The following is a 27,084-nucleotide window of genomic DNA, read 5'->3' on the forward strand; positions in this document are numbered from 1 at the left end:
GATCGCCGGAGGCCAAAGCTAGGCGCGATCTTCCATGCAGAGTCTCCGTTGACCCAGCTTGCCCATCTCTCGCAACCAGGAAGGCTCGGATCGGATCTAATCGCGGTGCCTTTTCTCCGAGTTTCCAAAATGCAAATTGCTAAGTGAGAGACCCCCCCTCCCAACACCCCCCGTCCCCATGAGAGCCAAAACCAACAAACCGGCAAGAATTTACGGGCGGGAAAAAAAAAACAACTAAGCGGAGGCTCCAGCATTTTTCCAGCAGCCTTTTTCTCGCTATAGTTCGGAAATCCAGTCCTGAATCACGCGGCGTGTGAGAGCTCTTTACTTTTTAAGTCTATATCTGCACTCGCCAGTTATTCTATTAAGGACTTTTTTTAAAAAAATTCCCCGAGCTGCCCGTTGACTGAATAGAAATACAGGCGAGCCACATCAGAGCATGTGCCAAGTTAGATTAATACTAGTTAATTGAGAAAAATGCTCACGATGCATATATAGTGTAAATCTTAAATTGGCGCATGCTCCGATGTGGCTCGCCTGCATTTCTATTCAGTCAACTGAATATATACCGGTATATATAAAATTTCAGAGCACCGAATAAGATTCATTACGCAGGTTCGGCTTGTAAACGACGGGAAACTGAACTAGCTCATATGCTATTATGTAGGTGGTGCGAGCCCGCGAATTTTTTTTTTTTTTTTTTGCTGTTGCTCAAATCTAAGGTTTCCTTTTTCTGAGTAAACGTGAAAGTTGCCCCTCAGAAAGACGTCGCGTCGCGCTCTTTAATATTATAATGCAGCTTTCCGGAAGTGCGAGCTTATAAAGCGACTCTAATTTTCTTATCTCCCGGAACGGCCCTGCGAGAAAACCCCGCGAATTTAGATTTCAGGGCGTGCTGGGAAATCCCACACCTCGCCTTTTGGTGCAAAGCATGCCGGGAACTCGGGGCGGAGTGGTAGCGACTGTGATGACAGTTGGGGAGGGTGGGGCCGGGGCCGGAGGTGAGCATTCCCGTGGCGGGGCGTTTCGCCGTTTCCGGGGTTGAGGAAGGCGGTTCGTCTGAAAGGCGGCGGTTGGGCGAAGCTCGGGGTCGTCGTCGTCGGTCGCTGTGATGTACCACAGCAGCACGCAGAGGCGCTATTGGACTTTCCGCAGCGAGGAGGAGTTGGCCCGCAGGCGCTCGGACGCCAACCGCAAGTTCAGATGCAAAGTTGTGGCCAATGGGAAGGTAAGGGCGGAGGGAGGGGGGAGAAAGAACCAAGGAGCCCCCGAGCTTGCTTTCCGTTGCATTTGCCTTGGGTCTTTAGGATTGCCCGCTTTAGGATTTGTCAGAATGGTACAGGTACCCGTTGCTTACCGACGTTAATTGGGACCCCTATTACTCCACAACCCCGTCGTAATGCGTGGGTGTCACACGTGAGTACACCGACTTATGGAGGCAGTTTGGCAGTCCCCGCCAACTTGAATTGTAGTGCGATTTGCTACCCTGCCGGCTTCCCTTTGCTTGTTGGAATCGCATATCTGGGACATGATGCCTTTATAATTGGGAGCCAGTTGCTAAGCGCTGGAATTGTGATCATGTCACTGAGGGCGCAGCAATGGTTGCAACTATGAGGAGCCGTTACAAGTACCATTCATTCAGCAGTACTGTAATAACTTTGAATGGGTGGTCATTCAATGATTACAACCTGTATGTACCAACACTAATTCAGTATGCTGGCTGGGGAACTCTCGGAACTGAGGTCCACAGATCTTAAAAGTTGCCAAGTTTTGAAAACACTTATATAGATTCTGTTTTCCCTTAAAAGTAAGAGAAACGGATGTTATAGTGGCCGTGTCCCCATGAACAGGTCAGACTTCTCTTGGCAGGAGTGAGATACTGTGTTATATCTGTGCATTATTTTACAGTTGCATTGATCACTAAGTGCATAAACACTATATCTATATAGGGTTATAGTCTATTACTGATAGAGAATATTGGTGCACTGATGTTACCTGGATTGATAATGAAACATCTGCAAGAAAACAAGCTCAGAGAGCACCAAGGACCAAAGTTCTTCTGTGCAAATATGTAGATTTATAACTCACAAGTCCTTTAGCTGCCTGGGGATAATGGGAATGGTAGTTCTGCACATGTGAACAGTACTAGGTTAGTAAGGCTCATGTATAGGATTATGCCTTAAGTGGTTCTACTTAATAGTTATAGTCTGTATTAGTGAATTGTGATTTCTATTTAAGGTATGTATTATTCTTTCATAAGGTTCAACAGACAGACTCATTTCTTCTTGACCAACATGAAGAGCTGATAATTTGTAAATATTATGAAAAAAGATTAGCAGACTTTTGTTCTGTATTTAAGCCAGCAATGCCCAAATCTGTTGTGGTAAGTTGTTGAATTTTTACACCTGTTTTAACTTTTCTGTTGAAAGAAATTAGTGTCTTGCTAGTGCTTACTTGAAATGCAACTTTTAAAGCTGATTTAAAGAAAACCAATTTTTTAATGCTCATGACATAAAAGTATAAATTAAGCACACATCTGGGTTTATATAATATCCCGTAGCTATGTTGGATGTAAATAGCTAATTCATTCTTATTCTTTGTAAGTTTTAATCTTTTCTTTCTTCATTTTTCAAAATTTAATGTGATTTGCAAGGTTTTCTTTTCGATATACATTGTACATTAGCATCAATTAATAGTTTTGTACATGCTGAAAAGAAATGCAGAACTTTCCAAGTAATTAGAACTGCCTTAAGGTTAGCTGCTTTGATTGCTTCATTCCCATGAAAACCCTGGTCCACCTTATTTTGTTAAATGGTAAGAGAAAGAAAAGATTATGCATCAAATGTCAGAGCAGCAGTTAGATCAATTTGTAATGTTGTAATATTTTTAATCAATTTGTAATATTGTCACAGCTTCTGCTAGAGTTGTGCAGCAGATATGCAGTAGAATGCACAGAAGATCATAACATTGTGAGGAAAGCTAATTATCCTGTAATACTGCTAAATTCTACTGTAAGAGACCACATCTCAGCTATGTTGGGATCAGTGGTAGGGACAACCAAACAAATCCCATAATTCTGGAAAAACTATAGTTGTAAAGAATATAAGCCTATCTGAGATCATAGGCATGTAGACTTGTATTTATTGTATTTGTGAAGTGTACCATTTGTGACTTGGAGAAGGGCAGACTTGCTGATCTAGTGTGTTGTTTAGAAGGGAATTCTAGTATCAGTTTTGTGTACTCTACTCTTTAATAAATAGAAAAATGTATTAGTGTCTTCAAATAGATTGGAGCAAACATGCTATTTTATTCTGGGCTAATTTATACATAAAATAGGTGCACTTTTCATTGTTATAGTAATAAGCTATTTCAGGGCTGCATCCTTTGTTTCTGACATAAATTCCCTTTCTGACTCTATTGATTTGATTTTTTTCTGAAGAGATGTGTGTAGAACTGAGCAGTATGTTATTTAGTTTTCCATTGGCATTTTAAAATGTGTCTTGTATTATGTTTATAACAAGTAATTTGAATGAACTTTCCAACTTCTTTGTGCTTTTAGGGAACAGCCTGCATGTATTTCAAACGTTTTTATCTCAATAACTCAGTAATGGAATATCATCCCCGTATAATTATGTGAGTAACTCTTAACCATTTATGCTTTGATATCAGTTAACATTGATAATGTTTATACATTTTTGAAAATTTAACTAATAATAGACAAGAAATATGTAGAGCTCATATTCATATTCCAAGATGAAAACTGCCTCTTTCTTAGGAAAATGTTTTTGGTCTTGAAATTATTTATATTGTCTCAAGAACGTATACTTTGTTACAATAAAATGTTTATGTTTTATTTTTAAGGTTAACGTGTGCATTCTTGGCTTGTAAAGTAGATGAATTTAATGTATCTAGTGCACAATTTGTTGGTAACCTCCGTGACAGTCCAGCAGGACAGGAGAAAACATTGGAACAGATCTTGGAATATGAATTACTACTTATTCAGCAGCTGAACTTCCACCTTATAGTACATAATCCTTACAGACCATTTGAAGGGCTATTGATTGATTTGAAGGTACCTTTTTTTTCTTTTTTTCTTACCAAGTTAAACATTGACTGTAACAACTGTATTAAATGTTGTTATATGAATAATACAGAGATAGTTAAATAATTACAGTGATAATTACTGAGTATCTCTTTTTAAGCTAATGTATTTTAAAAATGAATGGCCATACTATGAAACCTAGATATAAATATATATTTTGTGGCTCCATCTTTATACCTTCAATTTTCTTTTCACATCTTTCAAAGCCCTTTCTTCAGTTTCTGAAAATGGTAACACAATATTGCTTTTAGAACTGAGTGCCAAAATTATGGTTGGGAATGTTGAGTTGTTTGTGCTGATGTTCATATGTGTTTGAGAGGATTCTTAATTCCTTTGTAAATAAGGATATTACCTATATAAATATAAGAAATTATATTTCTTATGAACATCAATTATGAGTAATGAGGTATAGAAAAATTGTTGGGTTTTTTTTGCTACTCTTAAACAAATATCTTTAAAGATAAATCTTGGTAAAGAGTTTGATATCATCATCAGCTTAATATGGCTCTGTATTACATCCTACAACTTGAATCTCCAAAGACCTACTCAAAGGTCCTCTTTGTAGACTTTACTTCAGCATTCAACATAATTCCAGCCATTCTTCTAACTAAACTAAACCAGCAACGGTACCCAAACACACTTTTAAATGGATCATAAACTTCCTAACAGACAGGAAGCAGCAAGTGAAGCTAAGCAGAATCACATCAAATACCTGTACAATTAGCACAGGGACCCCACAAGGCTGTGTGCTTTCTCCACTTCTCTCTCTATTCCAATGACTGCATCTCAAATGATCCATCTGTTAAACTACTGAAGTTTGCAGATGACACAACAGTGATCGGTCTCATTTGAGACAATGATGAATCCGCATACAGACGGGAGGTTGAACAACTAGTCTCATGGTGCGACCAAAACAATGTGGAACTGAACACACTCAAAACCGTAGAAATGGTGGTGGACTTTAGGAGAAACCCACCCATACTACCACCTCTTACAATACTAGACAAGTATCAACAGTAGAGACTTTCAAATTTCTAGGTTCTACCATATCTCACGACCAAAAATGGACATTCAAGATCAAAAACATCATCAAAAAAGCACAACAAAGAATGTTCTTTCTGTGCCAACTCAGAAAGCTCAAACTGCCCAAGGAGCTGCTGATCCAGTTCTACAGAGGAATTATTGAGTCTGTCATCTGCACCTCTGTAAGTGTCCGGTTTGGTTCTGCAACCCAACAAGACAGACACAGACTTCAGAGGATAATTAGAACTGCAGAAAAAACAATTGCTATCAACCTGCCTTCCATTGAGGACCTGTATACTGCACGAATCAGAAAGAAGGCTGTGAAAATATTTACAGACCCCTCACATCCTGGACATAAACTGTTTCAACTCCTACCTTCAAAACGATGCTATAGAGCACTGCACACCAGAAGAACTAGACATAAGAACAACAAGTGAACGCCATTACTTTGCTAAACAAATAATTCCCTCAATACTGTTAAACTAGTTACTAAGTCTGCATTACTATTAATCTTCTCATTGTTCCTATCACCCATCTCCTCCCACTTATGACTGAATGACTGTAAACTTGTTGCTGGTATCCTTAAGATTTATATTGACTATTTCCCTATGACTATCATTAAGTGTTGTACCTTATGATTCTTGATGAACATATCTTTTCTTTTATGTACTCCGAGAGCGTATGCACCAAGACAAATTTCTTGTGTGTCCAATCACACTTGGCCAATAAAGAATTCTATTCTATTCTATTCAAAATCTATGAGCTTTTTTTTTTTTTGAAGGTCAAGGTAATGTAGAAGACTTTTTGGTTTGATTTTGTAAGGTCCAAGTTTTGTTCACTATCAAATCAGTTCATAAAAACCTTGGTATTATATACAATTGTTTTGAAGTGGGTGATAAGCTTTTTAGTTTATTTTGTTTTATTCTATTGCTTGAAAAGAGAGAAATCCATTTAGTATCCACCTTTCATTTGAAGGTACTTATCTTGGATAAGGACTTGGAACAAATTATTCCAAAGCATTATTGTCTATTACTTATTTTCTAGACCCGTTATCAATTGCTTGAGAATCCTGAGACATTGAGGAAGACAGCAGATGATTTTCTTAATCGAGTATCTTTGACAGATGCCTGCCTTCTATTTACACCTTCTCAGATAGCTCTCACTGCCATGGTATCAAGTGCATCCAGGGCAGGATTTAATATGGAAAGGTAGGCAGTTTCTGAATATTTAAGCAATCACATAAACATACTCTGTTTCTGTAGGAAAAATATAGGCTATAAAAAGGCATGAATAATGATAACTGCTGCAACGACGATTCAGTCAGACATATACCCCAAATTTTAGGATTTGATTTGATTACCTATTGGCAGCAGTAAATCGTTAATTCTGGTGTATGTAGAATTTTTCTGTGGAATGATCACTTTTACAACTTTTAAAACTGCTTTAGATTGTACCTCCCATTTGGATTACTGCAATGTGCTATAGATGGGGCTGCCCTTGAGAACCACCCAGAAGCTTCAATTGTTCCAGAATGTGACAATGTGCTCTAGATGGGTACTCCTAGCTTTACCCATATAAACCACTATTGTGTGAGCTGCACTGGCTTCCAGTTTTCTCCTGGGTGAAATTTAAGGTGCTGGTTATCACTTTAAAGCCCTATAGGGCAAAGGCCCAAGTTATCTGCCTTTTCCTAAGGACATCAGCCTATGCTACCAGCTTAGATAGGGTGGGTATGCTTCTAGTCCCTTCCCTTAAATATTGACATCTTAGGTGAGCTTGGAAGAGTGCCTTTTCTGTGGCAGCCCCTGCCCCATGGAACCTTCTTCTGCCTGAAGTTTGGCAGGCCTCTACCTTCCTAACCTTCTGTGAAGGACCAGGCTTCCTCCCCAAGTGCTGGGATAAGATGTGGTGATTGCATATCTGAAGCTTGACTTAGCGTCAGGGTTTTTTTTTTAATGCATTTGGTTTTAATACTTTTAATATGGCTTCTTGATTGGGAGCCAGACAGTGTTTGGTATAAATGTTATATAAATGTTTTAAACAAAGCCGGGCAGGGGGGGGAGAACTTGAGTACCTTAGGATGTGGAATTATGAGAAATTAAGTCTAACACAAGTTACTTTATTTTTTTAATTTTTTAAAAAAATTGCTTTCATGAGCATAAGCTGTATTTTAAATACTGTAAAAATATCTGGCATTTTGATCTATATGTGATCACATTGTGAAATGTGATTTCTTTGTGATTCTTTCTATGATCTATAATTTAATTGTTTGTAGCTGCTTTTTGTTTATTTTTGCTAATTTTCTGAATTTTTTAATAGTTACTTGTCAGGAACCCTAATGCTCAAAGAGAACAAAACATCCCTTTCGCAGTTGTTGGATGGAATGAAATGTAAGTATTGATATTGACAATGAAACAGTACCTACATATTTATTTAAAATATCTTTGATGCTTCAGAAAGGAAAAGGTGAAGAGCTTGATATGTTTTAAGAGGTGTAAAAGTTTATTTTTGATATTTCTTACTGAATAAAAGAACCCATTATTTTAGAACAAAAATACTTGCAATCTTGTCTGTTTCCATCTTTCCTACTCCCCATGTCAATATGTAGGATAGAATAGGATAGGATATTTTGTTATCAATAAAGGAGAATATCCTTTATTGATATTTTATTTTATTGATATTATTATTTTATTTTATTGAAATGAGGGATCCTTGGTGCTCTCTGAGCTTGGTTGTTTTCTTGCAGAAGTTTCATTACCCTAACTAGGTATCATCAGTGTTAGTCGCTGATGATAGTGTAGCACTGAGGTTGTTACCTAGTTTGTATAATGAAATTTCTGCAAGAAAACAGCCAAGCTCAGAGTACCAATGACCTCTCATGTCCTGTTACATAAAATGTTTGTAGCTGTATGGATTTCTGCAGTATAAACTATAGCAGACTCATTAACAGGTTTGCTTTATGTTTTGATACTGAGTTTTATGTTGCCTGATTCCAGAGTGAGTTCCTTTAAATATTGTGTCTGTGTAGTCCAGGAGATATTAAAATGTCAATAACTATACTAAAGTTTTTTCTTTAGGACTTACTAGATTCTGTTTTCAGTTGATTTATATTTTGAAGCATTGATGTATAAACATACCTATGTCTCTAACGTTTTCTCTGTGACTGTATTGCTAACTATACGATTAGACTCCAGGAAAACTAAAACAATGTAATAACAATTTTAGTGTAACTAACTGTACATTTGATAAAAATGTATGTCAATTAAAATAAAGCCATGATGGTGCAGTAGTTAGAGTGCAGTATTGTAGGCTAATTCTTCTGACTGCCAACAGTTTGATCCTGACTGGTTCAAGGCTGACCCATCCTTCCAAGGTTGGTAAAATGGGGACCCAGATTGTTATGGGCAGTATGCCAACTTTACAAAAGATTTAGAGAGGGCTGTGAAGCACTCTAAAGTGGTATATAAGTGTAAGTGCGATTGCTAAATTTGATAAAAGAGTGAAAGTTTTTTATAAGTACGATCTGAAGAGAAACTGGAAACTATGAAACTATAGCTCATGTCCCGCTATACTGCACCATCTATAAGGACTCATAGATTCAATTTATAGCACCTTACCTAATCAAATATCTGGGAAATACTGATCTTTTTAAATTGCTGTTAATCAGATCTGTATGAAGTAATTTCTCTGGATGTCGCCAAATTCTGTATGCTATATGTAAAATTAGGCAAACTTTAACAGCCTATGATAATCCACTACCAATCACAATATATTATTCTGCTTGTCAGTTTTTTATTTTTTGCTATTTTTGTTTTAATGCTTTTATTTGCTGGTCTGTGACCATAATAAAGCTTGATTGATTGGTAAAAGAACAGGACATTTAAGCCAAGGGTGTGTGCAAAAGAAGCTGAAGCACTTCTTAGCTACTGTATGAAAGATTTGTTTTTAATCTGAAAGGGACCATGATCAGTAACTGCTCTGTATTGCATCTTATTGAGATCTCGACCTCATGCAGACATGTATTAGGGGAAAGAAAGTCAATTTTTGAAATATCAGAATTAACTTTCTTTCCTTGCAAGAGACATTGGCCATATCTAATAACAGACAGGGACAACCTTTTGCTACCCATGGACCATATTAAGCCTGGAGGTAGGTCATATCATTCAAGAGTAAGACTAGATTTGGAGAGGAGTCTGCAAAGTTTTTGTTCTTTTTATGGGAATCATTTGTTACCCACCTCAAGATGGTGAGAAGCTTATTTTATTTTGAACAATAAGGGGCAGAATGAGCTTCACAGGTCAACCAAAAAGGCTTTCAGGATCCAATTAACCCATCCTATGCCAGAGAAAAGTATTTTTCTTCAGCTAATAACTTTGCCAGCTAAATAGTATAGTGTTTCAAAATGAAAAATGTGCTTCAAATTATGCAAGGGTGCATATGTAGCATGCCAGCAGTGTCTGTCTCCATGGGAATTAGTATAGAGGCAGCTGTGAAATCCAGGGAAATAATGGAGCTATCTTAAGGTTTTGTGGACAAATATTTTGTGAATGCATTGAATGCTTTAAAGCATCTTGTTTCTGTTTGAATCCAGTATGCTGCAGTGACCTATGCTTGGGACTGAGCAATATTGAAAGCAATGTTATATCAAGAGAGCCACTATTATGTTCATTTTCTTTATAGTGATTATAAGGCTATTTGGCTAAATATGCTATGACTTGAAGAAATGAGATAAAAAAAATTGATAGCACTCTTCAGATATTGAAGTGTTACTTGAGAAGAGAGTCAGAGCTCTCCATCATCCTAAAATGTGGCACTTTAAATAACATTCTTAAATAACATTCTTAAGAAAGCAGGTTCCAAGTGTTTTTTTTAAAAAGTTTTAATATTTTTGAACATTTAAACAATAGAACCAATTACTTAGGCATACAGTGGCCTTCCCTGCATGTATTCAGGTAACATCTATACTGAGAAAAGAATTGATTCACCTTTCCTAATCTGAATATCCTCCAACATATATCTTGGAATTAGAGAATTCCTTAGCTGACATCTGAAGCATTTCCATTTGGATAGGGTTGCAATAACCCAAAGTCCTTCAGATTTAGTTTCATTGACACCACCCCCACCCCGTCATTGCATTTTTGATCAATTTTGTAGGAGCAAATAGGCTAAATACAAAATTACTTAGAATGCAAACTGTTCTGTGACTGAGAATTTTCAACCAGCACATTTGTTTTCTTAGAATTTCTTGATTTGTTTTTGGTAAGTAACATAAAAGTTCATATTTTTATAAGTGTTTATTGCATTTGTGTAGGCATGAAAAATTTGGTAAAAAAATATGAGCTGCCACATCCTGAAGAGGTTGCTGTATTAAAACAGAAGCTAGAAAAATGTCACAGTCCAGAACTTGCTCTTAATTCAAATATGTAAGTAACAATTTAAAGCTTTGTTAAATTTCTTCTGTTTTAATGGCTAGGGTTGTTTCCTTATTGATGCTATTCCAGGTGTTTGTCAGTATTTATTCCTCAATTGGGGCTTAAATGTATAATACGACGAAAGTCATTTTGTGGATTATAATGTTGCTTAGCAAAAACTTTCATGCAGCAATGTTGAATAGGGATAGGCTTATGTTATACAATAAACATAGATAGAGAAGATGAAGGATGTTATATAAAAACATTAGTTTGCCTCATTTAACAACATTAGAACTTACTTGGAGTTGTAGGTATTTTGTAATGCCACATTCCTCTACTAGGTTCACATCATTATTTATATAAATAGGAAAAGTTTACTTTCAAAGAACACTTCGATTAAATTTAGATAATCTTTTTTCTGCTGTGGGTTATACACTCTTAAGGTAGTCTTCTGGAGGTTGCATGATGCAGAAAATGAACAAACAGTAGATGGGGCAAGAGATAGAAATGGTGAGGATGCTCATTCTTATACTCCCCTTCCCCCCACCTTTTTTTTTTTTTTGGTGCTAAATTGGATACCAAAAGCCTAAGATGATCTGTTACTGAAGGCTTCATTGCAAAATAATATTTCTATTAATCTGAAGATTTTTTCCAACCTCATCAGTCTTCTTTGCATTACTTTTTCTACAGTCTATCAATGGAAACATATCTCATGGAAGTTGATTCCAGTATACAAAAATCTAGCAAACTTTTCATTTATCTCAGAGATAAATTTTAATTTATAGTTTTAAAGGATTTATAATTTTAAATGTGCCCTAATTGCAGAAGAGAAGTATCTCAAGCCAGCTGTGCATTTTTTTGTTACTCTCAGTTTTTATTGCCACCTACCTGCAGAAGGCTTCTGGATTTTCCAGAATCCTTAATCTCTGGGAGAGATAGACTCCCTCAATCACCCTCTCCTCCTCTAAGAATGGCTATTTTTACTTGTTACATTTATTTGCCACCTATCTCGCCATGGGGCGACTTTAGTGGCTTACCATAATAAAAAGAAAAATGAAAGGAGTGTAAACAGACTGGAAGTAAAATAATAGAACAATAAAATAAACAACGACAAAGGAACACAATGAGAATAATATATCAATCTGAGAACCGAAAAGATAGATGGGTAGACAGCAGAGCAAGTGGTGAGGAGATGGAGTCTGCCATCAATCCACACCTCGAGTGTAGAACCGCACCATTTGTTCCCCAGGCCAATTGGCAGAGCCATGTCTTCAGGCTCTTGGAGCAGGATAGGATTAGAATTAGAATCAGTTGGTGCTGAATAAATCTTCTACATCAGGGATCCCCCAAACCCTGGGCCATGCAAGTGGCAGGCGAGTGCATGTGGTTCCATTTGTGTGAGTGGCGGGCATTCACACGGGAAACTACATTTGCAAGAGTGGTGGGCGCGCACATCCACCGCTTGCATAGATGGAGCTGTATTCATTAGTACCCATTGCATGTGCGGAACCGTCCCCTTTCTCCCTAGTCGCCAGTCTGCAAAGGTGGAAAGATTGGAGACCTCTGTTCTAAAGAGTAATTAAATTATTTTATTTTTAATATAAAAATGGGCTTGAATAAATTTAATAATGGGACATACCCTCTAACATTTTTCTGTTGTGGGATTTTGATAGGAAAAAAAGAAAAGGCTATGAAGGTGATGAATTCATCTCGAAAAAATCTAGAATGGAGGAGGTTAGTAGATTTTATATCACCATTAAATTTGTATTTAAACTGTATTATTAAATCAAGATCACTATTGGCACTTGTATCATGTCAAAAATCATTTTTTCTTATGCCATTTTTTTTAAACTAAGACAAATAAGGTGCTATTTTGTTCCTCTTATCAGAGCGAATCTCGGATCAATTTTTATTGTTTCTTTAGCTCATAAGAAATGAAGCAAGAATTGAATTTATAAATGTCTCTGGATCATTCACTAAAATTTCCATCTGACACCACCGAGCACTAATCTGTAATATGTGCTACCGTATTTTTTACTTTTTATCTACTTTTTAATTTGAATTGGTGGTTTTAGTGGCTTTATTGTATTTTGTTTATCATGTGAGTCATCCAGAGTCACTACAATAGATGGGTTATGTGATAAAGAAGTAGAAAATAAATTATCATGGAATCAAAGGGGTGGGACTAGTTCCCTGGACTAGTTCCCAGATATAGTCCCATAAGCCACTTATGGGACTATGGTTATTAAGAAATGTATACCTTATTTTACCCATTAAACCAGAACTATTAATAATTAAATGCTACCAAATTATTAAAATAGTTTTGCCTTATTTACAAAATCTGAAAGTATCAGGAATATGCGGACAGTTAAAATTAGCACTGCTAATTTTAGATTTGTACTTTTGGTTTTGAAATAAATGTGACATTAACTGCAAAACATGTTGCAAGAACATGAGCCAAAGCAAATCATGGTTTAAACTAAGCAATCAGAATTTATCCCTAATATACTACACCCATTTTTACAAGATGAGGTTACCTTGCATTGAATTAAATCTTTGTACCATTCACTCTAGTCTTTTTGGCTCAGGGGTAACTCTTTTCATGTCCTGTTTCAGTTGGACATCTGGACATGCTAGAAGCAAATTTATGTATACTGAGATTCTTCCATCTTTAAATGCTTACAGTATTGAAGTTGTGCAGTAATAGTTGTAACTTATTTGAAAATGCTGATAGGCTTGTCATATTTGTTTTATATGAATAAAATTTGTCTTTTGATATAAAAACATCTGATCTGTAATCAGGATCTTGATAAATTAAGGGGAATGTTTTTTAAAACTAGTGTAGTTAACTCACTCTAACAGAATACTTATTGTGACCAATCTTCATGCAGGAAAAAAAAATGATTTAGGAGTAAGTTGGGAGTTTTAATATTTTGTAATATGTGGTTAATTTGATTTTGTTTTACTTAGGATGAATGGACAGATGATGATTTCATGGACTGATATCTACATTCCTAATAGAAAATAAAATCTGAATTAATATACATTGGAAATAAACCCAGGCAGCACGTTGTATAATTTATCATTCATCAGAAAATTATATATTTATAATATAATAAATTTTTTTACAAAGTGACTGGGATACTTGAACTTATTTAAGTGGCATTATTGTAACTTCACAATGAACAGGGCTTTTCATTTGTTGTCAACCAACCAACTCTAATAACCATGTTCAGAGAAGATATGAACATAGCTACATTCAAAGGCCTGTACAAACAGCTTATAGTTTCATAATTATTTCTTCAGGAAGCACTAATCATGAAAGAATCTCAGGATGATGCCATGCAATAATTTTGAAATTCTTAGGATATTTAAACTTTATTTTTAAAGATATGCACCTAATTAATTGCTCACAGAAAGTCTGATATACCAGACTTTAAAAGCTACTTAACTACTCTAGTACAATCTTTGCTTGAGCAGAAAGAGAGAACGAAAAAGAAAGAAGGAAGGAAGGAAGGAGGGAAAAAAAGGAAGGGAAGGAGAGAGGAAGGAGGAAGAGAGAAAGAAAAAGAAAGAAAAAGAAGAAAGGAGGGAGGGAAAGAAAGAAGGAAGGATGGATGAAGGAAGGAAGAAGGAAGGAGGGAGGGAGAGAGAGAGAAAAAAATGAGGGAGGGAGGAGGAAGAGAGAGAGAGAGAGAGAAAGAAAGAAAGAAAGAAAGAAAAAGAAAAACCTTTCGCTAACATCCCAGACAAATATTTTTGTGTTCCAAGGGCTGCAAGTGAAATATCCTGCTTATTTTGTATACTTTGGAAACAGCTATGGAAATGTGTCACAATATGTGAACATAGAACTTTTTTATAAGGCATGTATTGAGTTGATTTGGAGAATCAAGCTTAATCTCCAAATCAAAAGTTTGCATTGACCTAGTAGTAAAGTCAGCAAGTTGTATTTAATGCCAAGTATATAATTGGGGAATAGAAGAATTAATGTATATATTGTCTAGGTTTGATCTACTCGGCATTTTAGCTCAGTGAAGGAGCATGAGAAATGTTTAAATTAAAAAGAACACTCCCAATTAGAAATACTGCTGTAATTATCCAATTTACTCTCGTTAGTGATTGGAGATACATTTACAGGAATACATAAATATCAGCTATACAAAGTATTCTGAGCTGATATTTAATGTCTTACAACCCACTGAACTTTTCATAGAGATTGGAATATTCTTTTACAACTAAAATACTTTTTATAACGACTGCATAGTCTGCCTTTTGCATTCTGTCAGGCATAACTATAAAAAATAGATCCATGAAGAATGCAGAACAGTATGATTAGGTTTGAATGGGCAGTTTAGTATAATATAATTTGTTAGTCACAACAGAAGATACATCTCTCCAAAGGGATCTGCATTTGTAGCCAACCTCAATTTTTAACTGGAGAGGGGGATTCTTCTAACTAATCCCTTTAAATTAGTAATATCCTGCTTTATATTTCAGACTGTTGAAAATCAGTTTGGATTTCCCAATCCAAGGTTTCCCAACTTTTGAGGGCTAGTAGAACTATTTTGAGAGTATGGCCACTTGCAAAATCTACCCTATCCCATTGTTTGATCACTCAGCTTGCTTGATTTTGCTGGGTAGGTAGGCAAGTTTTCAAAGAAATCATTTGGGATGTATCCCTTATCCCCTCATGTTTTTTAAAAGAATGCCTCCAATATATATGCAAAGTTCAGAAAACTAGGAATGTGGGAGGAGAATGCTGCTTCAGGATACCACTTTGCAGAGAGCTTTAAACAAATGAAATAGGCATACCTGTTGGGGAGAAGTCCTAATCAGCTTGAGAGCACGTCTGGGTTTTTTGCACAAAACCATCTCTACACTTTTTCAGAAGGCAGGGGAACTGCTTCTGATGCAGGTAAGGTTCTTTATCAGTCTAAGGCCTCTGCTGATGTATCATGTCTACTGTCCCAGCACTGATCATTATGAATATCTTACACTTTCTATTTTTTCATATTATTCTTCATATATTATGTCTAAAGATGAGAGGTAGTTTATGTTGCAAGATGGCTTAAATGTATAGACAGAAAAGATACATACACATACTTGGGAAAGAAATATTCACTCATTAATATTTTTGTTCATTTACAATCTAAAAATGAATTCAAAGATTTTCACAATTGTTTTAAGAACTATTTTGAAATGAATTACATTAAAGCTTCCCCTGCTTCAGCCTTCTGGAACTCCTTTGTTTTTTCTGCTTTATTTGTAGCTTGATTTTTAGGAAGAACAGAGACTTCAAAACTCAGTAATGCAGTGGGCCATGGTATATTTTTTTAGAACCAACAATGACAGCATATTAGTAAGCGACTTTAAAATGGCCATCACCTAGTCATCCTTAGCCTTTGTCATATCTCAGGAACCTAACACCAAGTGACAGGAGAGTACTTTTCATTATGATTCTCTTTCAGTAATGGTGTTTTTAGCAACTCCTAGTTCAGAAAAGTCCTTGTTTAGACTTTTCCTCTTACTCTTCTAAAGGACTGATTAATGGCAATATATAGATTACTAACCCTAAGTAGCATTTTTTTTCAGTCAACACTTATGAATGTACACATATCACTAAATTCTTAATTATTAGTCAAAAAAATTGAATGAATGTATGCTATAAAACTGTTTAATGAATGCATGCATGCCTGATACAATAATCAATAAATTTACTGAATTCAAATTTACTGTTGTAAACATTTTACAAAAAGCATTGCAATTTATCTGAATACAGTCATTGGTGAAAAAAATTACTCAAAATGATAAATGGCACATAAAAAAAAAATAAAGGTGACAAAACCCAGTCTGCATCTTCTTTCAGCACAACTCTGAACAAGCAAAATAGAATGGTATAAAAGTGTACAGCAAAGATTTCCTTTCAAATTCTGGAAGCTGTAAATACAAAGTAGTTGAACAATTGCAATGTAATTACAGTAACTAGGTGAATTACAGTAAAAGGTGTTTGATCCAGTTATACTTTGCTGTTGAAACAATTTATTGGCAGTTGACTGTGTTTTCTGAAAGACAGCTAGACTTTGGCAATTAGAGGTTTGAAATAACATTGAAGTTCAAAGAGACAGTCACAGCATTTACTTCGTGGAAGGTGATTTGTACACCAAGGCTCAGAGGTCCTGAAAATTGGTTCCAAAAGTGCAAGTGTCCTGCACAGATAGCTTAAAGCTGTTGGTACAGTCAGTCACCAACAGATCTGTTGTTTTTTGCATAGTTCACACATCACTGGAAACGTGAAACGTGTGCTATTTTTGGCAAGAGCAAGAAGAAGTGATATTGGTGAAAGTTGTCATGTTGGTCATGCTAGCTCATGCAGAAAGCTGCTACCTAATGTTGTTAGACACTGAATACTGATTCTGCTTTTGTTGAAGCAGTTCTGTAATTGCCAGCAACTTCTTTAGCACATGCTGTTTTAAAAAAAAAAGGTAAAATTTATTAAATTATCCATGGTCTTTCTGGAAGTTTTAAAAGCTGGAAGTGATTTATTTATTTAAACATCTTTAGAATACTTTTGGATTTTGAGGAAGGAAAAGATAATCTAAAAGTTTTCTAGCTTGAATACATACATCAAAATAACTTTCCTGCAGCTTTAAAGCAAGTGATAGTATGCAATGAATATAAAAATGTAATGTCTTGCAATATCACTGTAATCATAGATATAACTTCAAATACACAGTATATTTGAAACAGAAAAGACAGCCATGCTAAAAGGTTCACTCATTTCACAGAAGGCAGTTGTATTTGAGGATGCTTTGCCAATTACACCATCTGCAGTCTTTAAGTGCCATCTTTTGAAGCTGCTCAAGGGTCTCCAAAGCCAGAGCAGACTTTCAGAGGGCAGGAGAAAAGACATTTGGTGAGTTTGCTTCCTCCCAATTTTACCCATAAAAGCTCATAGATGATGAATTCATCTTAAGTGAATAGGAATTCATTCCTGAGTCCTTCGGGAGAAGGGCAGTATACAAATCTAAATAAACTAAACTAAACATTGCCTACATGATTTTCAGTAAACTTTTACTCATTTTTTCACAAGACTGTATTTCTGTTTTCATCTTCAGTTTATATTTCACTTCATATATACTCAGTATATATGATTCTTTAACTTGCAGAATAATTTCTTCACTACTTTATGAGAAATCTCCAGTTTACTTGAATTATCTGTGAATATTAAACATTCCCAATCCAAGACTCCAAAAAACAATGTACCATACTTAAATTTGTCCGTAATACACTTTCAATACAATTACTTTGGAAAATACCAAGTTTGCTAAGTATCATACTAGTTTGGTATTTAGCACATATAAAAGCGAAAGACAAGGTCAATGTGATTCTAGGATACTGACTTAATCAAGCACAACTGTATTTAAAAGGCTAGCCAAATGTTTTAATCCAATTTTTAAAAAGTCTGCTTTAAATACAGATTCTCAAGAAAGTAAGGATTTCTCAGAAGCCAGGAATTCTCACTTCAGCTCCTAAATTCTAAAAGTAGAATTTATTTTATTCTGCTATGTTTTAACCTTATGGTTTGAGGTTTGGATATATTTCACAGTTAACCAATATACTAAGATCTTTCTCTAAATTAAGGTTATAAAAAAATATAGAGATTGAGATTGCTCCCCAAACTGGCTGCTTCCAGTAGGAAGATTTGTCTCTTCTACCGATGATCTGCTTTTGTCGCCAAAGCTGGTTCTTTGGTAGTGTTACTTCCTGGATTTGAATGGCGGCACTTAGAAATTGCCCATGACAACTTTTGGATGATTGTGGACTCACCCGAGAGAGGGAATCTTGAAGAGAGCAATTCCCTGTGGGAGCAGCTGGAATTTTCATCCACCATTTCTTCTCAGCAGACCGTTTTCATAAGCAAGTCTGGGTTTTAGCCTCACTTTTTGAAGCTTTTGTTTTGCTTTGTTTTTTATTTCTAAAAGTTGGCTGGTTGAATGCTGATTTATTTCAACCTCCTGCTGAATTTTATCTGTTCTTGATTTTTTCCTTTTGCTTTGTTTGACTATTTTTATTAACTTCTGTTTTTTTCCAAATGGAGAATCATGGCATGTTTCTGGATAGTGAAAGTGCTTTTACTTGATTTACATTTTTATTGGACATTCACTACAGGGATTCTGTATTTAATTCAATTTGCAAAAAATTTAGCTTATTTTCTCAGTCTTTCTTTTAATTTTGTATTTAAATATCCAGAAAACACCTTCCCTGCTCCTTCGTCAGTTTTCTTATTCTGCTTTATCTACTACACGGAGCAACAAGGTTTACAGGTTACAGACAAGGGATGAGGCTGATACTTGAAAAAAATACTGTATGATAACATGCAATTCTTAGCTGAAAGCTTTTTTAAAATTTTGATCAACTTATAAAGGTGTGGTAGTCATAGGCAAGTAACTGTAGATAAATTAAACCCACAAAATGAATGTGATTCAAAAGCAGTAGTTTTGCTGGGAAGAAATATGGACCCAGACATAGAATTAACTGTGTTGACTCCATACACCTCTCTGAAGTTCAAGCCTGCATTCTTATACAACAGCAGAAAGCTGTCTGAGTAGATAAGTGACCAATTAATTTTTTTAATGTGGATTGAAGGACATTGAGGCATAGATTTATCACGCTCAACTGGGAAACAATTTCATCTGGACATTTTGGGAAGATAAGATTGGCTTTGGAGATTAAACTTATTATATTTAATCAGATAACAATTGATAAGAGATGCTATTAAGAAACAAATGTGAATATGTGATCCAGGATGAATTAGTATTAATTTTGGGGGCAATTTGGGATAGTTAAGAAAACATGATAAATATTCTACAAGTTGATTACAATAGCAGTTTGTTAAAAGAGGGTTTTGAAATTTTAATCTTGTCTTTATTATTATTGTTCTTCCTGTTAACTATTTTATCATTAGTATATAGGTGATAGGTTAATAATTTGTAAATAGAATTAATAGTAGAATAATTTAAATTTGGGGGGGGGCTGTTTTGCTAGGGATAGGAAAACTAATATTGTTATATTAATCAGAATTCAACTAGGGATAGTATGTAGTGGGGTTTTTTAAGTATACTTTTTGAATGTTTTGGGTTTTTTCTTAGTTTGTCTCTTTAAATTTTTTTGGTATTTTGTATTTTAACTTGAATCAAATAAAAATAAATGGGAAAAATATAGAGATATATAATTTTTTCCTCCAAATTACATAAGCAAGTTTTGAATGTAAAAAGTTGTAAGAGAAAAAGGAATAAATTTAAAGAACAGAAGTAAGAGCCACAAACCAAACAATTGTCAAAACCCTGTGTCCCAGACAGAACTGTAATATGAGAAAATATCTCAGGTAGACTTTACCTATATCTCATGAAGATAAAATGGAGAAAATACATTCAAATTTATAAAACTATGTTATAACTTTGCAATAAAAGTTATGTTGGCCTGAATGACTTTGGTTTCCTAGTCTGGTCTATCTTTTATTGTTAGTTTCCTTTGAATGTTTTCCACATTCAAAGGAAATGTTTTTATGAGTTTTTATGAGGCCCACAGCACGACTGAAGAACTAGTTGCGGCCTGGGAGCGGGCCGCGGCTGGGGCTTTGGACCGTGTCGTGCCTTTGCGGCCTCTGACCCGGCGTAGATCTCACTTGGCTCCCTGGTTCTCTGAGGAGCTGAGGGAGATGAAACGCCGGAGAAGACGCCTAGAGAGTACCTGGAGGTCTAGCCGTTCCGAGGTTGATCGGATACTAGTGAGCTCTTTTACTAAGACCTACCTAGTGGCAATGAGGGAGGCGAAACGTTCCTACGTTTCCACCCTCATTGCATCGGCAGATAACCGCCCTGCCGCCCTGTTTCGGGTGACTCGCTCCCTCCTTCAACAGGGGGGGCGGGATGACCCCCTACAGGGACGTGCCGAGGAGTTTAACGGTTATCTATATGATAAAATCGTTCAGCTTCGGGATAGTTTAGACCAAAATTGCGATGATCCAAGTGGGATGGCAGAGGCACGTCTTGTTGAGGTTATTTGGGATGAGTTTGAGACTGTGGCTCCGAGGCGTGGACAGGTTACTGGGAGGCTACATGCGACCACGTGTTTACTGGACCGTGTCCTTCCTGGCTGGTGCTGGCTACTCAGGATGTGACACGAGGCTGGCTCAGGAAATTATAAATGCTTCATTGTTGGAAGGGGTTTTCCCCGCTGCCTTGAAAGAGGCGGTGGTGAGACCCCTCCTCAAGAAGCCTTCCCTGGACCCAGCTGTTTTGGGTAATTATCGTCCAGTCTCCAACCTTCGCTTTGTGGCGGAGGTTGTAGAAATGGTTGCATGGCAGCTTCCCGGTACCTGGATGAAGCTGTCTATCTAGACCCGTTCAGTCCGGCTTCGGTCCGGTCACAGTATGGAGACAGTTTTGGTCGCGTTGGTGGATGACCTCTGGAGGGCCAGGGATAGGGGTTGTTCCTCTGCCCTGGTCCTATTAGATCTCTCAGCGGCTTTTGATACCATCGACCATGGTATCTTGCTGCACCGGTTGGAGGGGTTGGGAGTGGGAGGCACCGTTTATCGGTGGTTCTCCTCCTATCTCTCCGACCGGTCGCAGACGGTGTTGACAGGGGCAGAGGTCAACCGCGAGGCACCTTGCTTGTGGGGTGCCTCAGGGGTCGATTCTCTCGCCTCCTGTTCAACATCTACATGAAGCCGCTGGGTGAGGTCATCAGTGGTTTCGGGGTGAGTTATCATCTGTACGCTGATGATACTCAGCTGTACTTTTCCACCCCGGACCACCCCAATGAAGCTGTCGAAGTGCTGTCCCGGTGCCTGGAAACCGTACGGGTCTGGATGGGGAGAAACAGACTCAAGCTCAATCCCTCCAAGACGGAGTGGCTGTGGATGCCGGCACCCTGGTACAGTCAGCTGCAGCCGCAGCTGGTTGTGGGGGGCGAGTTATTGGCCCCATCGGAGAGGGTGCGCAACTTGGGTGTCCTCTTGGATGAGCGGCTGTCGTTTGACGATCATCTGGCGGCCGTCTCCAGGAGGGCCTTCCACCAAGTACGCTTGGTCCGCCAGTTGCGCCCCTTCTTTGACTGGGATGCCTTATGCACGGTCACTCATGCCCTTGTCACCTCCCGCTTGGACTATTGCAATGCTCTCTACATGGGGCTGCCCTTGAAGTGCACCCGGAGGCTGCAGCTAGTTCAGAATGCAGCTGCGCGGGTAATAGTGGGAGCGACTCGTTGCTCCCATGTAACACCAATCCTGCGCAGCTTGCACTGGCTTCCTGTGGTCTTTCGGGTGCGCTTCAAGATTTTGGTTACCACCTTTAAAGCGCTCCATGGCTTAGGACCCGGGTACTTACGGGACCGCCTGCTGTTACCTTTTGCCTCCCACCGACCCGTACGCTCACACAGAGGGCCTTCTCAGGGTGCCGTCCGCCAAGCAATGCCGGCTGGCGGCCCCAGGAAGGGCCTTCTCTGTTGGAGCTCCTACGCTCTGGAATGAACTTCCCCCTGGTTTACGTCAAGTGCCTGATCTTCGGACCTTTCGCCGTGAGCTGAAAACGCACCTATTTATTCAAGCGGGACTGGATTGATATTTTATTGGGTTATTTATGTCTTATGATTTTAAATGGTTTTTAAAATTTTGGCCACGTTATAATATTTCTTTTTAACTTCTTTTTAATGTTTATACATTGTATTTTTACTAGGCTGTAAAATCTCCTGAGTCCTTCGGGAGAAGGGCGGTATAAAAATTGAAATAAATAAATAAATAAAATAAATGAGTTCACAAAACTTTTTAAAAAAACTTTCAGCTAAAGATTGCATGTTGTCAAGCAGTCTTTTTTTTTTCCTGAGCTCATCCTCCTTTCCACGGCTAATCTAATACGCTGTTGCTCAATGTAATAGATAAGAAGACAGGGGGGAAAAATAGCAAATTGAGAAATACAATTTCCCTGCAATGAATGTTCAATAAAATATAAATCAAGTAGAAGCACTTTCACCATTCCAAGGCATGTGCTGTGTTTCCTTACAGAAAAGCAGGCGTTAATGATAGCAGCCAAGTAGATCCAAGAAAAAAACAACAATACCAGAAATAAACCTCAGATAAAATCTAGCAGCCAGTTGAAATCAATCAGCATTCAACTACCCAATTAACATTTAAAGATAAAGAGCAAAGCAAAACTTTAAAAAGTGAAGTTAAAATCCAGGCTTGCTTATCCAAGCTTCCCATCAGTAAAACTTTCTGCTGAAAGGAAGAAATAGAGAAAAGACCAATGACTTTCCAGCTACTCCCACAGGGAGCTGAAAACTTCAAGATTCCCCTTCCCAGGTCGGCCCACAGCTCTTCAAAAGTCATCTTGGATCATTCCTAAATGCCTGCATTCAAAGCCAGGGAGCAATACTGCCAAAAAACCAGCTTCGGCAACAAAACAGATCATCAGCAGGAAAGAAAAACTTTCCTCCTGGGCAGCAGCCACCTTGGGGGGGTGGGGAGGAGCCCCCTAGTCTCGTCTACTTTGAAGGGCTGACAGAAGTCAATTCTTTGCATATTTTGGAACAAGCCTATGTTTGGTATCAGCTCTTACCTGCATTGCCCCTCGCTCATTACTGAGTGTTCGAAGTTCATCTGAATGTGCCACACAAATCTCATGAAGGGCTGCTAGATCACGTGATAAGTCAGTTCTAGAAGGCTCTGTAGTGTCTGGAAGCTCAGGTATGTTCTTGAACAAAATATAACAAAGATTATCATCTTTTACAAAATAATACAAAAGTCAGACTTTTCTCACTTTTTACCATTATTTGACAATATTTATCCATATAGAGAATGATTACAGTCACTGTCATTCTTTAACTACAGGCAGCTTAACGCTTAAATGACATAATGAGTGCTTTTAAAAAGTTGTGTAGCATCACAGAAATTAAAATTGTGTAACTAACAGATTCCATTTCATTGTTGAATGATGCAGGAAGCTCAAGTAAGAACTGATATCCAATGCTGCATTTTAGAAATATTACCCTTACTTGTGAAGTTTAACCTTCTATTTTTAATACCAATAGGCTGATTTTATCCAACGTGAGTGAATAAGCATGGCAAACAGCTACACTGAATTAATGTGTTCTGGAAGAAAATATCCTATGCAAGAAAAATCCTATGAACGAAGATGGTAATGGGAATATATAAAATAGCAAGGCAGGAATAAGCAGGGAGATGAATTACATAAAATAGAGAGACAATATCAATTGAATATTAAAAAAGTCCACTGAAATTACTTTAACACACATAAAAGCAAGCCATATAAAGAAAAGCCATTTCAGAAAGCACAGATAGTGCCTTGGAGAATAAACAATTAATACTTTGAAGTACATTTCTAGAACTAGAGAAATAAAGTCTTTTCCCAGTTCTCAATGAGATAATAAAGCAAATATTTACAAAACTAATAGCTGTGTTATAAATAAGTGTTCTTACCCCAAGTTCATCCAAAAACATGATCATCCTGTGTTTGTTACACTTGATAAATGGATTTACACCTTCCATATAAGGTTCCTAAAATTAAATAAGCAAGATAGCAATAAAAATGCTATCTTTATTCCAAATCTATTGTAATGCATGCAGTAGTTTTAAATTTTGATTTCTACATGAACTCCCAAAGCAGCTTAAGTAGTTAAAATATTTAATATCCCTTTCCTACATTTAATGAGAATCACATCAAAAGATTCACATGACAAAAGACTAAATCACAAGTTTTATATATTTTGTAAAATGGTAACAAAGGTAATGAGGTTCCTTTATGAGATTTACTAAATCTCATCCTATTTGCAGTCAGCGAAGCAATTGACCAGAACTGACAAGGGAAATTCATAATTGGCCTTTAAAAGGAAGCAGTTTTTAAATTGTGAAAAATGTTACAGCACTTCAAAATGGATTGAGAAGCAAAGTGATAACCTGTCTATCTAAACAGTACAGATCAATACATATGAATTGGCATTCTGCATCAGTTCAAATTTCTAAGCTGCTTTCAAGAAAACCCACACATGGAACATACAATAACAAACAAAACTGAAAATATACTCCCTTCCCGGGAAGACCGGGTCTTATTTTTGGGGAAATACAGTATGATATGTGGATACAGGATGTAAGGTGATCCTTTCCCCCGATGATTAACTATGGGACTATCTGCAGGCAATGTATATAGCAATTAGGATAGGCTGTTTGTACTTTCTTGATGAGAGTATAATGAACTAATTATGTTTACCTTAGCTCCAAACTCAACAAGATTTGCCAAATTCTGCACAGACTTAGCGACCAGCGTGAGTGTTCTTGCTGCAGTTGGAGAAGGAGAATCTGTAATAAACAGTACAACTAGTATTACAATAATTTATAGCAAGCCAACCTAAATCAAGTTCTTCCTTCCAAGCCACATTAAACCAGCTAAGTTGCTCCTGATTTCAAGTGCTAACTGATAGCCTTTTGAACGGAAAATTCACAAACCATAGCACTTCCTTTCCTAAGGCACTGATAATATAACCAGAGAAATCTTAAGGACAGTAAATTCTGGTTTCTACTTTCCTAAAATTTCTTTAAAGAAAAAAATTGGCGAACTAGTTGTTTAGGAAATATATAAAAATAATTATACAACTGCATATTTGTCATTATCTTCCTAGTATCTAACCCTCTCAAAACAATTCAAAATGAATTGAATTGAGTAGCAGTATGAACTTATTTTACTTAAAAAAATTAAAATGTTGAAAGGAAAACTCTTAGGGAAGTTTAGCAGTATTAAACACATATGATGCTGAATCCAAATGAGTGCACCAGATCCATAAACTCTCATTCTCATTTTATTACTGACATTTCTAATAAGAATCGTACATTTTAAAAAAGCACTTAACCCTATTTAACCAAGCAATATAATTTATTTTCATGACTGCATTTGAAAGTGTTGTCCTAATACTAAATATGAGTTAATTACTATCTAATGTATTCACCTGAGATGATATTAAACATCCTTGGATTTAGAATAGCAGGGCAGATCAGCCGAAGGAAAACAAAGCCACTGAAATTATAGATACAAGAATATGTTGATATTTGAAATAAATGAACCAAACATTTCATAGATGTACTGTAGTAATGTACTGTTTAACAAGTAGTTAAATATACATATTCACAGTCTCAACAAGATAAGGAAAAAAGAGTTAAAATTTGGTATGTTAATTTCTTTCTCTATCTATAGTTTTCTATAGATGTTTTCTGATGAGGTCCTGTTCCATAACATATTATGTTATAGAAAGAATAAGTGAACTACCACCAATAATAGGTATTTAACATCACTTTGCAGTGATGTTATATATACATTCACGTTTGAGACAGCACTTATACCAGCATCTTTTTGCAAGAACAGTTACAAAAGCATATTTCCTAATTGGGATGTAGGAATTACTTTCCTACTTACCCAACTAATATTTTTCTCTCAAGTTTTAATAGTATTTTTCTGCACATGCAATGTTTTTTCTAAATATGTTATTTAATTTACACAATAAATTGTGTAATTTATGAAAAGTGATTTTTTATAACTATGAAATCTAAATATTGTGCATTTTCAAAGTTTTAAAACAATGTATCTTTTCAAAGATAGCTGAAAAATAAAACATGAAGGTGAATTTCTCAATTATAGCATATAACAGGCAACAAAGCAAAACTAATAATAAAAATATCTTACCTAACTACTCTTGTTCTCATGGTTGTGTTGGCTGGCCACTTGCTCTGAACAGATTTTTGTAAGCAACCATAAATATACCTCAATGTCCTATTCAAATAATACAATTGGAATAATAACAAATGTAAATTATACTATAGTCAATATTCCAAAATTATAGATAACTGATATTCCCAATACTTCATATTTTGTCTATACAATCAAAAGTAGTATTTAAAAAAATGTTGCATGAAACATCAGGAAAAATTGAATGAAATAAAATACATCTGACTCAATAAATATATATTACACAAAAACTTTAGCAAAGTACTGAACTCTCCATAAATTTTACTTTTAGGTATCAGCTGAATAGCTGTAAGATACATAATTTTAAAACAAATATAAGAACTTTCTAAATGTTCATCGAAGTTTATAGCAGTGCTGGCAGTGTGGTGGCCTAGTAGTGAAGATTAAGCCATCTACTTAGAATGCTGAGAGCTCAATCCTAAATCACAGCAGATGTTTCCCTCTCAGGGCACAAAGAAAAAACTAGCTGCTGCAAACTCCACATGGCGTCAGGATGGGCATCCAGCCAGTAAATGCTCAGCTCCATCCAGTGGCACTGTCTTTACCCCAAATTAAAGGATTATAGGGTTGTAAAAAGGGAATTATTCAAGTTTATAGTAGAAATAAAGTGACTGAGACTGTAATAACACTTCCAGTTCAATACATCATAATCAAGATGCAGGTGAAAACCAAGGAAATTTATTTTTACAATTTTACAGAGGTTCTACTATGCATACATAACCCTAACCCTAACCCA

General features: G+C 36.5%; 2 protein-coding genes across 2 annotated transcripts in view; one reads left to right on the forward strand and one right to left on the reverse strand.

The window, feature by feature from the left end:
• Positions 1 to 1,000: 1,000 nt before the first annotated feature.
• On the forward strand, positions 1,001 to 13,689 carry CCNH (cyclin H). Its single transcript, XM_058168499.1, has 9 exons — positions 1,001 to 1,228; positions 2,261 to 2,383; positions 3,560 to 3,633; positions 3,862 to 4,072; positions 6,170 to 6,333; positions 7,445 to 7,515; positions 10,437 to 10,548; positions 12,210 to 12,270; positions 13,507 to 13,689. The coding sequence occupies exons 1-9, from the start codon at positions 1,112 to 1,114 to the stop codon at positions 13,537 to 13,539; spliced, it is 966 nt and encodes a 321-aa protein (XP_058024482.1). The 5' UTR covers positions 1,001 to 1,111; the 3' UTR covers positions 13,540 to 13,689.
• A 2,505-nt stretch (positions 13,690 to 16,194) lies between these two features.
• Positions 16,195 to 27,084, reverse strand: part of RASA1 (RAS p21 protein activator 1) — a 50,697-nt gene continuing 39,807 nt past the window's right edge. The window contains exons 20-25 of the mRNA XM_058168498.1: positions 26,286 to 26,372; positions 25,555 to 25,622; positions 24,822 to 24,910; positions 24,035 to 24,112; positions 23,154 to 23,288; positions 16,195 to 17,000 (exon numbers count right to left, since the gene is read on the reverse strand). Coding sequence (XP_058024481.1) covers positions 16,917 to 17,000; positions 23,154 to 23,288; positions 24,035 to 24,112; positions 24,822 to 24,910; positions 25,555 to 25,622; positions 26,286 to 26,372 — 541 coding nt within the window. The 3' untranslated portion in view covers positions 16,195 to 16,916. The remainder of the gene's footprint in view (positions 17,001 to 23,153; positions 23,289 to 24,034; positions 24,113 to 24,821; positions 24,911 to 25,554; positions 25,623 to 26,285; positions 26,373 to 27,084) is intronic.

The sequence above is a fragment of the Ahaetulla prasina genome, chromosome 2 (genome assembly GCF_028640845.1).
Source record: "Ahaetulla prasina isolate Xishuangbanna chromosome 2, ASM2864084v1, whole genome shotgun sequence".
Taxonomy (NCBI): domain Eukaryota; kingdom Metazoa; phylum Chordata; class Lepidosauria; order Squamata; family Colubridae; genus Ahaetulla; species Ahaetulla prasina.